This window comes from Glycine max, chromosome 1 (genome assembly GCF_000004515.6).
Source record: "Glycine max cultivar Williams 82 chromosome 1, Glycine_max_v4.0, whole genome shotgun sequence".
Lineage (NCBI taxonomy): Eukaryota > Viridiplantae > Streptophyta > Magnoliopsida > Fabales > Fabaceae > Glycine > Glycine max.
This window is the reverse complement of record NC_016088.4, coordinates 52,254,012-52,268,785: the sequence shown is the minus strand read 5'-3', so window position 1 is coordinate 52,268,785 and position 14,774 is coordinate 52,254,012. Positions and strand designations below refer to the sequence as shown.

Sequence of the window (14,774 nt, the reverse complement as noted above, 5' to 3'; positions counted from 1 at the left end):
CTACTGTATCACAGTCCCATTCATAGAAAATTAGCAATGTCAGTATCTTTTTTTCTCTTAGTAGATAGTATCAATCTTCAAAAATAATTTTATTTGAGGCTAAATGTAAACAACAACAGACTTTTATTCCATTAAATGAGATTGGCTACGTGATCATGTGACATCATTCAGCACAATTAAAAATCAAAGCTTCAAAAACAAATTTTAACTTGAGATCTCCTTGGCAATTCTGGCTATGTTCAAGTTATTAATTGGCTATCTAGGAACAAGTTGATTTTAAGATTGTTAATTTTTTTAACAGAGATTATTAGAAGTTTCTTATATATAGACAAGCGTACACATCCTTGATATATTTCTTCTTAGATTAGGGAGGCTTTTGATTTTTAAGTATGTCCTGTTTATTGTTATATCATTTTGGATTTAATATAATTTACATTTTTTTTTTAAAAAAAGTTATTAACTGCGGAGTTGAAAACAGAATTATCAAGCATCGACCAATTTCGTTCTTTTCTTAATTCACTGTTCAATTTCATGTAAAAGGTCCTTTACAATAAATTAAAGGTTGTAATTAATCAGTTTTCTTAGAATATTAGTTAAAAAAAATTAAAAAAAATATTTATAACAAATAACATAATTTTTTTTATCTTTTAATAAAAATATTTTTATTTGAAATACATTGATTAACATTTGAATAAATTAAATATCATTTCTTGTTTATGGAAATGAAATAAAGCAATATTTTTTTCAAGAGCATCCACCATTCCCTCGATTATTTGCACATTCTTTTTAATGTCGATGTGATTATGGCGACAACAGTAACATCCTTGATGAGGCTTCCATGGTGCTCGTGAGTGAGAGAAAGGAAAAACAAAAGACAGCAAGCAGGAGTCGGTTGCTCTTTTTCCGTTGAATAATTTTATATACTATATAACTTATTTATTAATTTCGTCTTAAATTATTTTAAAAGATTTAATTTAGTTCTTAAGTTTTTTAAAATTTTAATTTTATCATCAAGTTTTTTAAAATACGCCAATTTAATCATTTTCATAGAATTGGATTAATATCATTAGCATTATAAATTCTGAAGATTTTCTTTTAAAAATATTAATATTTTTTAACCGTCAATATATTTATTTTTATTTTTAAAAGTACACATAACACCACCACCATTTCCTTTGTTCTTCCATAAACACTATCAATGCTCACCATCACTGCAGCACCACCATCTCCTTCCTTAGCTAAACATCACCCATAACCGCCAACACCACCATACCCACTGTGACCATCGTGCATAGATCTTTTGTCAGACCCGCTTCAACCTACAAAATGTATCTTTCAAAAACTTGTGAAGCAAATTAAATCTTTTAAAGTAATTTGGGAATCAAATTGATAATCAAGTCATTTATAATATATAAAATGTAATTAAAAAACTTATTTATTAAAAGGATGATAAACATGGTATTAATTGTGTGAAGAACAAATCTAACGGATTAATAAAAATTTAATGTGAAATTTATTTTTTATATGATTTTTATTATATGTGTTTATAGCTCGTTTTAATTTTAATATAAGTTGGTTTCCATAAAGTTAATCTAATAAAAAATTTCACTAAAGGTCTCAAATCACGGCAAAAAAAAAAGATTCAAAATCCTATTACAAAATAAATAAAAAAAAATGATTATTATTTTGAAAGGATTATTTTGACTAAATTTAAAAACATAAAAGACTAAATTGTTTTTTTTTAAATAAGCGGTAAAATTAAATATAATTGAAAACATAGAGGATTAAAAGGATATTTTAACCAAAGTTACAAAACTTGTAGGTTTAATACATTTATTATATTTTCATTAGGTCCTTAAATTTTTTAAAAATTGTAATGCAGTCCTTAATTTTTAATAATTTTTGTAATTAAGTTTCACAGTGACAATATATCTAGTTTAAGAAAGAAAGTGAAATGAAAGAAAAGGAACGGAAAGAAACCAAATGGAAATCGAGGTGATTTTATAAGGAAAATGCTAAAAGGTACAAAACTATTTTCATTAAAAACACACGAATGGTGCATTTCATTAACTTTCGTTTTTCATTTTATTTTTCAATTAATATTTATTTTGAAATAAAGTAAGATGTTTGATGATACATTTCGTGCAATTGGCGCAACAACTTAAATAAAAGGTCAGCAAACTGTTCGGTAAGAATGAAAATGAAAGGAGAGAAAAAGTTAAATATATGTATAGAATAATATAAATATCTTTATAAAAGAAAAAATATATATAAAAAAATCTTATTTTAGTCTTTTAACATATAAGACAAAGTTTCTCTCTCATTTATTTTTCTTTCCATTTTGAAAATAAAATTTAATGCATGATATCCATGTGTTTTTTAAATTCTTTTTCCCTATAATTTAAGAAACCAAGAAAGAAGAATATAGGCATATCTCTCTTTCTTCTCACAATTATTGCTTCCCTTTTCTCATGTTCCAAACAGAATATAAGGATGCGTTTGGAAGCCCGTTATGCATAACTACAAAATAAGAAAAAAGAATTTATGATTTTATGTTCAATTATCGTTTACATAAATGTAATTGGTTACATTTACTCGTTTTATGTTATGCTGGACATATTCAAAACTTGGTAGATTTGAAGTCATGGTCCAATCTGATTTTAGATTTCTTTGTTCAAAAATCATAGTCAATAAAATATTTAATGAGAAAAATAATAAATATTTTTTTATATTTTAAGATATGAAATTTGTTAATTTTATTTAATAAATTCCTATTGAAGTATCCATTTCAAGGGATTAATAACTTATGGTAGTTGTGACCATGATGAGTGGGATAAGGGAGTTGTGGATGGCCAAAAAGATCTCACGAATGAGGTAAAACTTAACTAAACGTCTATTTCAAGAGAATTGCAGGCTAATGGGATGTCAAGTGAATCAGATTGGAGACCTCTTGAAATAGATTTATATTTTAAGGGGGTAGAAATATTTGGAAAAAACTGGTATGAAGTTTCACACTTAAAAACACTTTGGGCCATTTTAATTAACTTAATTGTTGTTATTTTTTTCATTTTTTTTTTGTATTGTGTTGATAAATGGTGGCATCAACTTTAATTTATAGTGTATGCTACTCATGCTCTATATCATACTTGAAGACTTGCATGGAAGTAGCTAGGTACATGTTTGCTAGTAGATAGTTAGTGACTAATGGATCCATACCAAGTTCAATCATTGACAGAAATGAAAAGATGAATGAGGAGTGTACGGTGAGATTCCCTATCTTCTTTATGTTTTCTTCTATTTGTCTTTATCATTTTTTGAGGTGGGAGAAGTGGTTTAATAGTGATGAAAAATTTAGTCTTCCAAACCTATTGTGTAAAGTAAGTTATGATACAATTTATTGAAGAAACAAATTTAAATAGGGAACATTAATATATAATGAAATGTCTTGCCCAAATAATAAGATATATTTAAACTTCATAAGTTGATAGAATTTGAATTCTTATTATAGTTGACTAGGGGATTTCCTATATCATACTTTTGAGTTTATGTGCGAGTGCATAACCTCTACACTGTTTGACTTTTGGTAGCTAAGGATTTCTATATTATACTTGTTTTGTTAAATCAATCAAAGGGAAAACATAATTTTGGAACATTTAGTTTGTGGCATTGGAATATAATTTTGCAATGGTTTACTATTTTGATAACTTCGAACTACTTCTAACTTTAAATCTAGGTTATTTTACTAGGACCATGAAACTAGTCAACTTGTTTCACAATTTTAAATATGACATTTTTTATACAGTTGCAACTATGATTCATTGGGGAAGTCACCACAACGTGGAGGTGGTAAATGTAGAAATATGAATCTTCTTTTAGGACAAAAAGAAGGGTTAGTAAAGCTTTTTTTTTTTATTCTTTTTCAATTTTGTTTTAAAAAATATTTTCTAAAGCAATTCCACATTATTGAACAACTAATTTCTCATCCAAAATCCATTTAATTTTCTTATCATCTTATTCATTCTTTCACTCAATTTGATACTCTTGCTCTATGTATTGCACATCCTCCACCGGTTGTTTGAGTAATTTTGTTTAGTTTTATTCTTCTAAAAACTAAAATAGTTTTTGAAAATAGAAATCAAACACACCTTGATTCTTTTGCTCTTTCAAATTACTTGTATTTTTCATTCATGAATAAAATGATGAATTCATAAGTATTTTTTATGATTTTCCTTATATATGTCAGATTCTTTTGGCAAAGTAAGATGTTATAAAATAGAGTGCCTTCACAACTATTTGTTTTTAGACGATATGGTAGTATGTTCTCCTAACTAATTGGTGATACATTTTAGAACCCAATTAGCAAAAATGGTTGTCTAGGAGAGTATAGGGATGAACTAATCACTCCTAAAGAAGCATAAAAACATGGGAAACTATATGATCGGGCAAACTCTTCCTTTCTTTTTAACCTCAATGATCAGACAAGTGTTTCGTATCAACTACATTTTCTCTTAAGCCTTAATCTAGTGTTTTCATATGGATATAAGCATTCTTGTAATTTACATAAGAGCGTTTGAATGACATATGATTTGAAACCTAGTAGTTAATTGTTAGTTAAAATGTATAACACACACACATTATTTATCCTTATTTATGTTTTCTTATTTTGTTAGAAATTAATGAATTAGAATCAAGGTTCTAATTACCTTATTGATTGTATAGTTGACTTTGAAATGCATAAATACTTTTTGAATAAAAGGAATATACATTAGTTCAACTAGTTTCCAATTTGGAATCCAAGCTAGGAAAAATTCTTTAGATGTTATTTCTTCATGGTTGAACCATACTCATCTTTTTATTATTTTTACATTATCTCAATTTCAATGCCATGTTTGAGAAAATAGAGAGAAACATTATTGACAATGAGACCTCATCCACAATGATTGTTCATGGTACTTCTTTTTCAACTATTTCTATTAAGTTGGATGGGGCTATTAATTGTGTTTGATCTCAAGTCATGGAGATGCATATTATCGGTAGATGAAAAAATAATACATTATAGGACGAAAGGATGTGCCTATTGGTCAAGTCTTGGCTCATCAAGTATTGCACCCTTTAGTCCTGTCTTGGCTCATTAACTCAATGATTAACAAACTAATGGCTCATGTTATGCAATGTGGAATGATTGAAAAAGCTTAGGAAATTGTTATGAGTTTATCTTGGTGTCTTAGAGATTCTTCTCAAGTTTATGAACTAATAAATAAATCATTCCAATAATTTCAAGGGGTTTGCCTACTTTTAAAATATTACAATGAGTTGAATTCCATGTGTTTTAAAGCTTGGTTATCGTAGGTCAAATGACATGGATTGTCTAATTGATATTGAGAAATCAAGCAAATGTGTTGTTAGGGTTATAGTTTACATATTCTTTGTTGGCCTTGATGACAAACTATATATAAACTTCATAATTGAATCTTAACTTTCTCTCCTTTACTAACACTTGAGAATTCATATTCATAAGTTCATCATGAGGACTATAGAGAATTCACCATATAGGTTTTAGTTTACAAGACATACCTAGGAGCTAGGACAAAGACTTTGGCTCCTCAATCTTGGTCTTGAACCTTGACATCTGTATTTCTTTCTTCTATTCTTGGCTTTGACTTGACTTGTTGAAATTGCTTAACTTGTTGGCTTTGTCTTCATCAAAATCCAATAGCAGAACTTCATAGGATCTTCATTTTGAAGCCAGGGAAATCCTTAGTTTAAGGAGTCATATATTTTGTGCATCTTTTTAATGCTTACAATTTTTTTCCTACTTAGTTTGTTAGGAATTAATGAATTAGAATCAAGGCATCAATTATCTATTTGACTGTATAGTTGACTTTCCTAGAATAGGCATGCGTACTATCTAAAAATACCCTTTGAGATATATACAATATATATCAATTCAGCTAGTTTCCAATTGTGTTACCTCTCAATTTGCAGAACTACCAATTCTTTTATTATCTTTCTATCAACCTTCATCGTTACCTTTTCCCCATATCTTTTTCTTGACAAGTATAATATATTATGATTTGAAATCAATGATTTTAAGGTCTTTTCATGCACATCCCTCCTCAACCTACTATTTGATTTTTCAAAGTGGGTTATTGATGCTTTTTGCTTGGGCGACAAGTTAAAATTTGCGAACCATTCATCAAAGCCCAACTGCTATGCAAAGGTAAGTCCAAATACTCTAGTTATGCGAAGATGTCAAACTTGCCCTTTGATCTTTGCACATTGAACTCCATTATGGAATTGCCAAAATAATTGGACTACTGTATTGATTGTATAGGTGATGCTTGTTGGAGGAGATCATCGAGTCGACATATTTGCTAAGGAAAACATTGAAGTTGGGGATGAGATCTTTTTTTATTATTGCTATGATCTAGACTGCGCACCGCTATGAGCTCTTCCACCAAATGAGGCTTCCAATAAAGATGAATTAGTTGTTTCTATGAGTAGTGCAAAGAATAAAAAATCAAATTCATTTCAATAATAAGTCACATAACACGTTTTATATTCTCCTATAAAGAGAATAATATTTTGATTAAGCTTTCTAAACGGTGCATTGCTTTCTTTATAGAATACATATTTAACTTATCTATTTTCACTTTTAGTGCACAATATAATCCATTTGAACTTCTATAAAATGGAAAATCATCAAATAAGTGCTTGGATTTAATAGAGAAACTTTTAAACTTTAGCCAATTTTGATGTTTGATACATAAATTTTAATTTTTAATATGATATTTATTCCATGTGACATATATATAAAGGGTTTTAGCGAAATTCAATATTATAAACTGATCACAATTTTAGTGAATTTTGTATTATAAAAAACATACTTGTATTATATTAGTTCTATTAGCCCCCACTTAGGTTAAATTGATTTTGTTAAACTTAAGAAAATTAACCGCATGGCACATTAATTATGTGATGTGCCCAAATTCCATAACTTTTTTTTATTTGAAAAAGGGCCTAGAAAACAAACAAGGTTAAGCAACAGAAGCATAGCTAACGAGCAAATTAAATGGCTGAAAAGTTAGTCATCAAGGGAATGAACTTATCACATAAAGAAGGAATTTCAATTTTCAAGAAGTGACTCATATTAGGCCATAAGTAAAGCGAGCGGTGATGAGTTTACGATGGAATTATAGCAATGGAGGTTGAGAAGATAACGAGGAAAGGGCAATGGGAAGTTAAGAACTCGTTTATGAAAGTAAGAAGTTTGTTGCGCGTTTTTTATTTTATTGAAAGAACTAGCCAACTAGGTACATTTTTATTTTTATTCCCTGACAATTCTTGGAAGTGCATATAATGGAGAAGGGCTTAAATATTAATTAATATCTAACACACATGTTAACAACACACAAGATGTGGATAGAGATGTAAAATTTCAAACCGAATAAGAGAGACTGTATTTTCTTTAACAAAATAAACCGTTGATTTAGTTAGTTTTTAATTATTAAATATGTATTATTGCTCAAAAAGTATTAAATATTCATTAGTTTAGTCTTTAAGTTGATATATTTAACCAAATTGATCATTTTTCTATATTTGAAAACTACTTACATGATTTTTTAGGACTAACCGATCATTTTGGATCATTTTTTATAAACAAAATACCAGGATTGATCAAAATTTAATAGTTTAAAGGAGGACATGACACATGACATGTTCTGTATGAACCTGGTATTTAGACATGTAATTTTTTGTAATTAAGTACCTGAAATTAGTAAAACCACCACAAATTATCAGTCTTTTTCTAGCGTCGATGAGAGATTCCGGTTCTAGCAATAACCACACGTCCACACCAAAGTTCACACATAAAAAACAAATCAAATGTGACATAATGCATGCATATATATACAATACAATAGTATACTTAAAAGAGGCGAACTAATTTTATCCGTGCTAGGTTAGGTGTTGGCACAAGGAACCGGAATTTCCCCAACCACTTAGATTCATTCTTCTTCAGTGCTCCGGATAACCTGGCATTATCTTAGGTGACTGTACTAATCTAACATTTGAAGGCCCAGATGAAGGGGGAGCTGAAAACTGCCTCATAACAGAACTTGCACTAGAAGCAGGAGGACTGCATAGTTGGTTGTTTGATTTTAGAGAACTACCATTGGCAGCACCATTTGTATCCTCTGCCATGTGTTCTGGCCGTTGGTGGTTTCGCTGCAATACATCGATATCCATTCCTTGCAAAACATTCTGATGATTGTGTGTCCCACTACGAAGCTGGGATTGCCAAAAAGTTGACTGTTGATTCAGTGTGGAATGGCTTGCATGAGCATTGCTTTTACCTTCAGCCTCATCCATCCCTCTGGACTGATGAACCATGCCTGAGACCTCACTAGGTTTGCTAGGTTTAATATCCGGCAACTTTTCTGAGTCCAAAGAAGAAATAACCTCTACAGCATCAACCTTAGCTGTTGAAGAACGACCAGAGGCAATTACCGTTGTGGGAAATGCCCTCTCTGGAGGAACAGCTGGGGTGTAATTAGAGGGAAGCAAATCATCCCAATTCTCCAATAGTTCCTTGTACACTTTACGGAGAGTGACCTCAGTAAGACCAGTTACCTTACAAATTTCTGCCTGGGTTTTGCGTTTGTCTTCAAGTTGGCAAGCCAAATATATAGCAGCAGCTGAGATGCTAATCGGATTCCTGCGAGTGCAGAAGCATTTGTTGATCACAACCTCTCCTATGTGAGTAGCCAGTTCCTAAAAAACAATGTAGGACTCATTCTCAGAATCTTGCAATATATGGAACAGAATAAAATAATGCACCAAAGTATAACCAAATGTCCACCAATGTAATGAGTACACATCACCAATACTAAAATTTTATCCTGTCACATGGACATACATAAAGGCCTTCTAGATTCTGTCCAAAACACAAACCCTGTTGGTTTACAAAAAGAAAATAATAATCTAGAACCATGCAAATGTAAGAGCAGATCTGTGATGTGAGACATGTCTCAGATTCCCCACCGAAAGGGGATGGGCAGTTATTCCAATTTCCAAATCTATCACTAAACATATATCGTGGCATAATTCAATGGCTTTGTTTGTAGGCATACAGCACCATTTCAAGATTTTGAAAGCAATATGAGGTTGAAGCTGTCAAATTCCAAAGTTACCTGAGCAGATTTATTGAGCTGAAGAAGCGTGCAAAATCTTGGCATATGAACTGAGATGGAATTGCTGTTAATAGGTTGACTTAGCTGCAAAGCCTCTCCCAGTATCTTGATGTATTTCCCAATTTCCTTTTGCGGCACATTGGCTGCAATTGAAATTTCCTGCAGTATTTTCACACAAGAAAGCACACATATTCATTCAGAAACAACATTTGAAATAATTGTACAATAATTATGACTGACCTGAAGGGTTCTGGGCTCTTGAGCCTCTCTAATGGCCTGAACAAGAGCTGCAGTAGCAAGCGACTCCACACTGCGGTTTCTCAAACACGTAGCGGAGCAACAATCCCTGAATAACTGAAAAGCGTGGTCGGAGATATCGCAGTCCAACCCTAGAATTGACGCCACATCGATAATCTGCATGTACGCCCTCAAATTATCAACCACCACCGTCGACGACAACGAAGAAGAAGAACTGGAGGAAGAGGATGATGATGATGATTCCAGAGTGCGTTCGAGCTCGGCGAGGTAGCCAGAGAAGGAGAGGGATGACTGGAGGTAGAGTGGGCTGGGCTCGAGGGCCCAGGTGGAGAAGGCGGTGATGAAGCCCGTGGGCTCGAAAGGGTCCTCCTCCTCGTTGTTTTGATTGAGCGCGGGGAGAGCGAGATCCGATGTGACCAGACACAGAGGGTTGTCCTGGGCGCGCACGTGGAACACGTGGTGGGGATGCGACTGTCGCTCTTCCACCACGCGCCCGCAAGACGTGCATTCCGTGATCGAACGCCCGCTGCTCGTGGTGGCGCAACGCCCCTGCGCCGCCGAACAGTACGGGCACTTCATTTTTCTCCGCCTCACTCTTTTCGCACCGTACTTATCTCTATTTCTCTATCAAGTCAATGGGCCTCATTTGCTTTAGTTATATATGATATAACGCTGTACTGTTCTTGTTCAATTGTAAGATTGACTTTTTGGTAAAAAAAAAATTGTGTAAGATAAAATATAATCCAAACTAAAACTTGAATTTAGGTTTGGATCAAATTCCAATAAAGTAGCATGCATATAGATATGATGTTACATAGTTTTGTAACCCAATTTCAGTATATCCTAGTTTGATAGAATTTGTGTCCCCTCTTTCAACGTGGAATCACCTTTTTACTCGTAAGTGTGACGTTAATTAATAGAATCTTTTAATATTGTAAAATTCATGAAGGAGGAGGGTATTTTTATACGCTGGCTATGTTCCAAGAAAGAAATGTACTTTATAGAAACATGAGAGATTTATAATTTAGATGTTGTGGAATAAAGCTAAACAGAAGAGCATGCTCAGTTCAATTTGTCTGTTCAAAAGGTCGTGTTTCGATTTACTACTCCTCACTTCGTGAAGACTGCAAAATTGGAAAGAACCACACAGCCTATTAAAATACATCATTATCCCTGTGATTGAAACATGCAAATCTAAGTCTGAGTTGAGTTCGTCCATTACTCTCTCTTCACAATCTTCTGGTAGCACTCGAGCATTTTCAAGTACATTGCATACGCTTGAATGCTCCACACACTAACCTTTAAGCACCCCTTTAGGTTGTTGCATCTTTTCCTTTCTCGGCTTGCTTAAGGCTCTTGCTAAATTCTCGGGCACTCTGAAATGGTACACAATGAAGGCATCAGGCCAGAATCTATGCATTGGTATGATCACATTTGAATTTGACCGAGCTAAGGTTTCACATAAATAACTGAGGTAAGGAAGATCAAGTAATTCACATCAAGATACCATCATACTTATGCAAGCTACCCTACATTAAAATTACAATACCCACTCTGCCTTCTACAAATGCTTCATCTACCTTTGAGAGCACATGATTAAATTAACTACCAATGGCAGAAAAAATGAAAGACAAAAGCAAAAGGAAAGCCAGTGAAGAAAATTGCAACACAAGAAAGTCAATGTCAAAACCAGCAACATCTTTTTTAATTTTTTTGAAAGTACTCTAGTCTGTCTGCCTAATCACACACTATCGTCATCTTAAATGCAACAATCAAACAGCCAGCTAGTTTTTGCTTCTTTCAATTATATATAATGACAGAGTCAAGGCTAACAAATCCATTGCTTATCCACTTAAGGAAAAAAGGGGAAAGCTCCCAAATAAAGAACATTGCAACGTGCATTTTCATCCAAATGTAACAAACAATTTCTGTAAATCAATGAGCATTTGTTATCACGCAAGAATTTTCTTCTAAGAAAAATAAAAATTGAGAAATTTTCTTTACATTTCATTCTTAACAAAATAAAAATTATCTACTTATTATTTTTCTTTGATGTGAATTGTGGGATTGACATGGACCAATTGGTAATTGACAAGACAAGTATATTACTCAAACGAATCCCAGAGGAATCTATAATAATATTTTTTTTTACAGATTATAGCCCCCTTCAAATTCAACAATTTTACTCATGGTTTTTCAAATTGAAGCAAATCAGGTTAATGACATGTATATTAGTCATCATATGTTTAATGTATAGCCCCCTTCAATTTCAGCAACTTTGCTCATGGTTATTCAAATTGATGCAAATTGGGTCCCTCTACATTAACACGGAATTGTGCCAAACCATCTCAATGTGAGCAAAGATAATGGCAATAAAAAACAGAGATGCACCAGCCACTTTGTTGACATGGCACTAACCACGGTGATGCAGGGCTTGCTAAACACAGAGTCAGATGGATCAATTAGCAATGCCACCAAAACATCCAACTCAATAAAGACTCCTCAGAAGTCAGAAGCACTGATCACAATTCTGGATATTCAACTAATTTTACAGGTGTATACTCCTATAAAATTTTAAAAGGAGAATGCAGAAGAATAATGAGTAAATACTATTACCATTTTCGTGAAGAAACAAGAAGTAATTAGCTCACAGTATTAAAAGAAACACACATGCAGCTAATAGTGTAATTGCACTGCTTGATAAGTCATGCAAAGCAGAAGCTTTTATAGGAGACATTTTTCATGCTTTGGTTACATTTTGTAATTCAATAAAGATTCCTCAAAAGGACTCATCCAATCCCAATTCATCATGAAGGATTCAAGAAATTCTACAAATTTAAGGTACCTATTTTCCTATAAAATCTTTGAAGTGATGCAAACGAATATTGTTACAGTTATTATGAAGAAACAAGAAGTAATTAGCTCAGAGAGTTATAAATACACACATGCGGGCTCATTCATGTATTTTCACTGTGTGAACAGGACATGCAAAGGATGGGATCTTATATTAGACATCTTTCATCATGTTGGTCGTATTCTGTCTTGTCTGTTATAGGGGGCACCTTACCCTCCTCCACAAAGTTGTACTTTTGCTCTTTTCTCCCAAATAACCACAAGCCCAGATGTCACACACACAAACCTTTTGAAGAGAAAGGAAAGAGAGAAGGGGAGGAGGAGGAGTATAGTCACTTTGCTAAATGAAGGTCTAACCACACTGATTAAAGATAACATAGTTAGTAAATTATTGCACCAATATCATACAATAAAAGTAAGTAGTGAAGAGAATTCTAAATCCAAGGAAGCAAGATTTCTTTCACCAGAACGGTATAAATAACACTGATAAAGAAAGTTGCCATTATCTTGTAACTCAAGCTTTCTCCAAACTACATACCATATTATGCAAACAGTTGTTTTATTTTGTACAGAATATTTTTTTACCAAAACTCACGAATAGGTAACTAACCAATCACGGTAAGCATGGACATAAATGAGTGATAGAAGGTAAAAGACACTTCCTAAAAGGTGGGTTCGTATGATTTTTTTTTCAAATAGTTCATCACCTTCCTCATGCAAAATAAACCATGTACAAAAATGACAAGAGATTTCCCACCCAGAAAGTGCTTTACATAATCCTCAACCAATTTCCAAATAAACTAAACTATCCTCACAATAATCTCATTTTCTACAAAGCTAATTAAAACAAATAGGTCATTAAATTTGATCACAACCATAAAATTTGATTTATGCTCTAATGAATTAAACCTCTTCCACAAGTAAAAAATAAGTTATGCACCTCAGCTTCAGCAGAAGTTAAATGAGTGTTTCTATTAAAAAAAATTGAAGAGCATAAGTTGATTTAAAATTCCAAGAGAAATTTAATTAATTTTCCCTTCTTATTTCATTCTCCTGTAGTTGACAAGTTTATCAAACAGAACCTTAAATGAAATGAAATACCAAATGTATATGTTGAAAGATTGAACAAGCTTTCCTCTCCCGTAACAATGACCATGAGTTATGAGCTAAGAAAAAGAAAAACACACCGTGGATTGAAGAGGAGGTGGATCAAAATGAATGGAGCGAACAGACATCTTGGCGATCTCGGTGACGGCAGCGTCTCTGACCTCAGTGACATCGCTCGTCAAATCCTCATAGGCAGCCTCGAAGGCCTCTTGCCAGAACCTCGGCAACCTCACCCTGCGACTGTTGGTGTACACATCCCACATGTGCCTCACCACCTTCTCCCTCTCCTCCATTTCCTGCGCAAAACACAAAAAAACGCATCAAAACGGCATTTCTTTGCACATCCAAGGCGAGAGGAAACTCACGAGAACATCGAGGTCGTCGTGGATGGGAGTGTCGATGTCGCTGGAAAGGGAATTGAGAGTGCCGGACCAGCGGAGCGAGACGGTGCCGGTGAACATGGACCAGAACGCCAGAAGCAAGATGGCCGCTAACGCCCAGAATTTGTACCTCCCTTTCCCAAACAGACTCGAATCCATGCTTTCCTTCTTCGTGGCGGCGGTCGTCGGAAGCCCGTCCTCATCCTTCATTTCTAGCAGCTCGATCTAATTGATGATGCGTCAATTATTCTGGTTTGTTTCACTGCGGCTTCAACTTCATCGGTTGAGTCCGATCTGCTAATAATGCGAATCTCTGTTTTCTTTGTGATGGGATGGAGAGGGAGCGGGACCGTGTTATTACTCAGATACACTGCGATGCGATGCAACAATAAGAAGAAGATATGAAGAAAATGACGGATTTGGTGTTTCCCTCTGCGGAAGGGACAATGGTACGTCGCGTGGGCCCCCACTTTTTAATACTCTTGATTTTGTTGACTTTGGTCTCATGTGATGTGGGACAATGCTCACCGTCGATTTCACGCAACTACATGCTGCGTTTTAATGCCAATACTGATACTGCCATCTGTTCTTTCTCCTGGAGCCAACCGACACCACGGCACCGTTTTAAATCATTAATTTTCGCAAAGGAGGTGCGAATGCCGATTCCAATTTGTTGAGATATACCTTAGTATTATTTATTTTTTATTTCTTTAAATTCTTCCGGAATTCTGTTTGCATGGGTAAAAACAAATTAATAAAGTGAGATGAAATAAGTAATAAAATGATAAGATCAGATAAAACAATTAATAAAATGATATATCATATCTGAATTGTTTTTTAAATAAGATAAGATAAAATAAAATGGAACTTTAATTGTGTGTATTTTATTTAAGATTTCCCCCACTTCAATTTAACACGTACGAGATAAAATGAAATTTTTGTAGTAGATTAAATTAAACTTGCACTATTTGAGTATTTACACTTT

General features: G+C 33.3%; 2 protein-coding genes across 2 annotated transcripts; both read right to left on the bottom strand.

Annotated features, from left to right (window-relative positions):
* Window positions 1-7,833: 7,833 nt before the first annotated feature.
* LOC102662353 (plant-specific TFIIB-related protein 1) lies at window positions 7,834-10,238 on the bottom strand. Its single transcript, XM_006573517.4, has 3 exons — window positions 9,432-10,238; window positions 9,192-9,350; window positions 7,834-8,772 (listed from the first exon to the last, which is right to left on the bottom strand). Exons 1-3 carry the CDS (start codon window positions 10,026-10,028, stop codon window positions 8,017-8,019), a joined length of 1,512 nt encoding a protein of 503 aa, XP_006573580.1. The 5' UTR covers window positions 10,029-10,238; the 3' UTR covers window positions 7,834-8,016.
* A 208-nt stretch (window positions 10,239-10,446) lies between these two features.
* LOC100800366 (uncharacterized) lies at window positions 10,447-14,229 on the bottom strand. The gene is made up of 3 exons (XM_006573516.4): window positions 13,775-14,229; window positions 13,490-13,705; window positions 10,447-10,825 (listed from the first exon to the last, which is right to left on the bottom strand). The coding sequence occupies exons 1-3, from the start codon at window positions 13,997-13,999 to the stop codon at window positions 10,763-10,765; spliced, it is 504 nt and encodes a 167-aa protein (XP_006573579.1). The 5' UTR covers window positions 14,000-14,229; the 3' UTR covers window positions 10,447-10,762.
* Window positions 14,230-14,774: the final 545 nt, after the last annotated feature.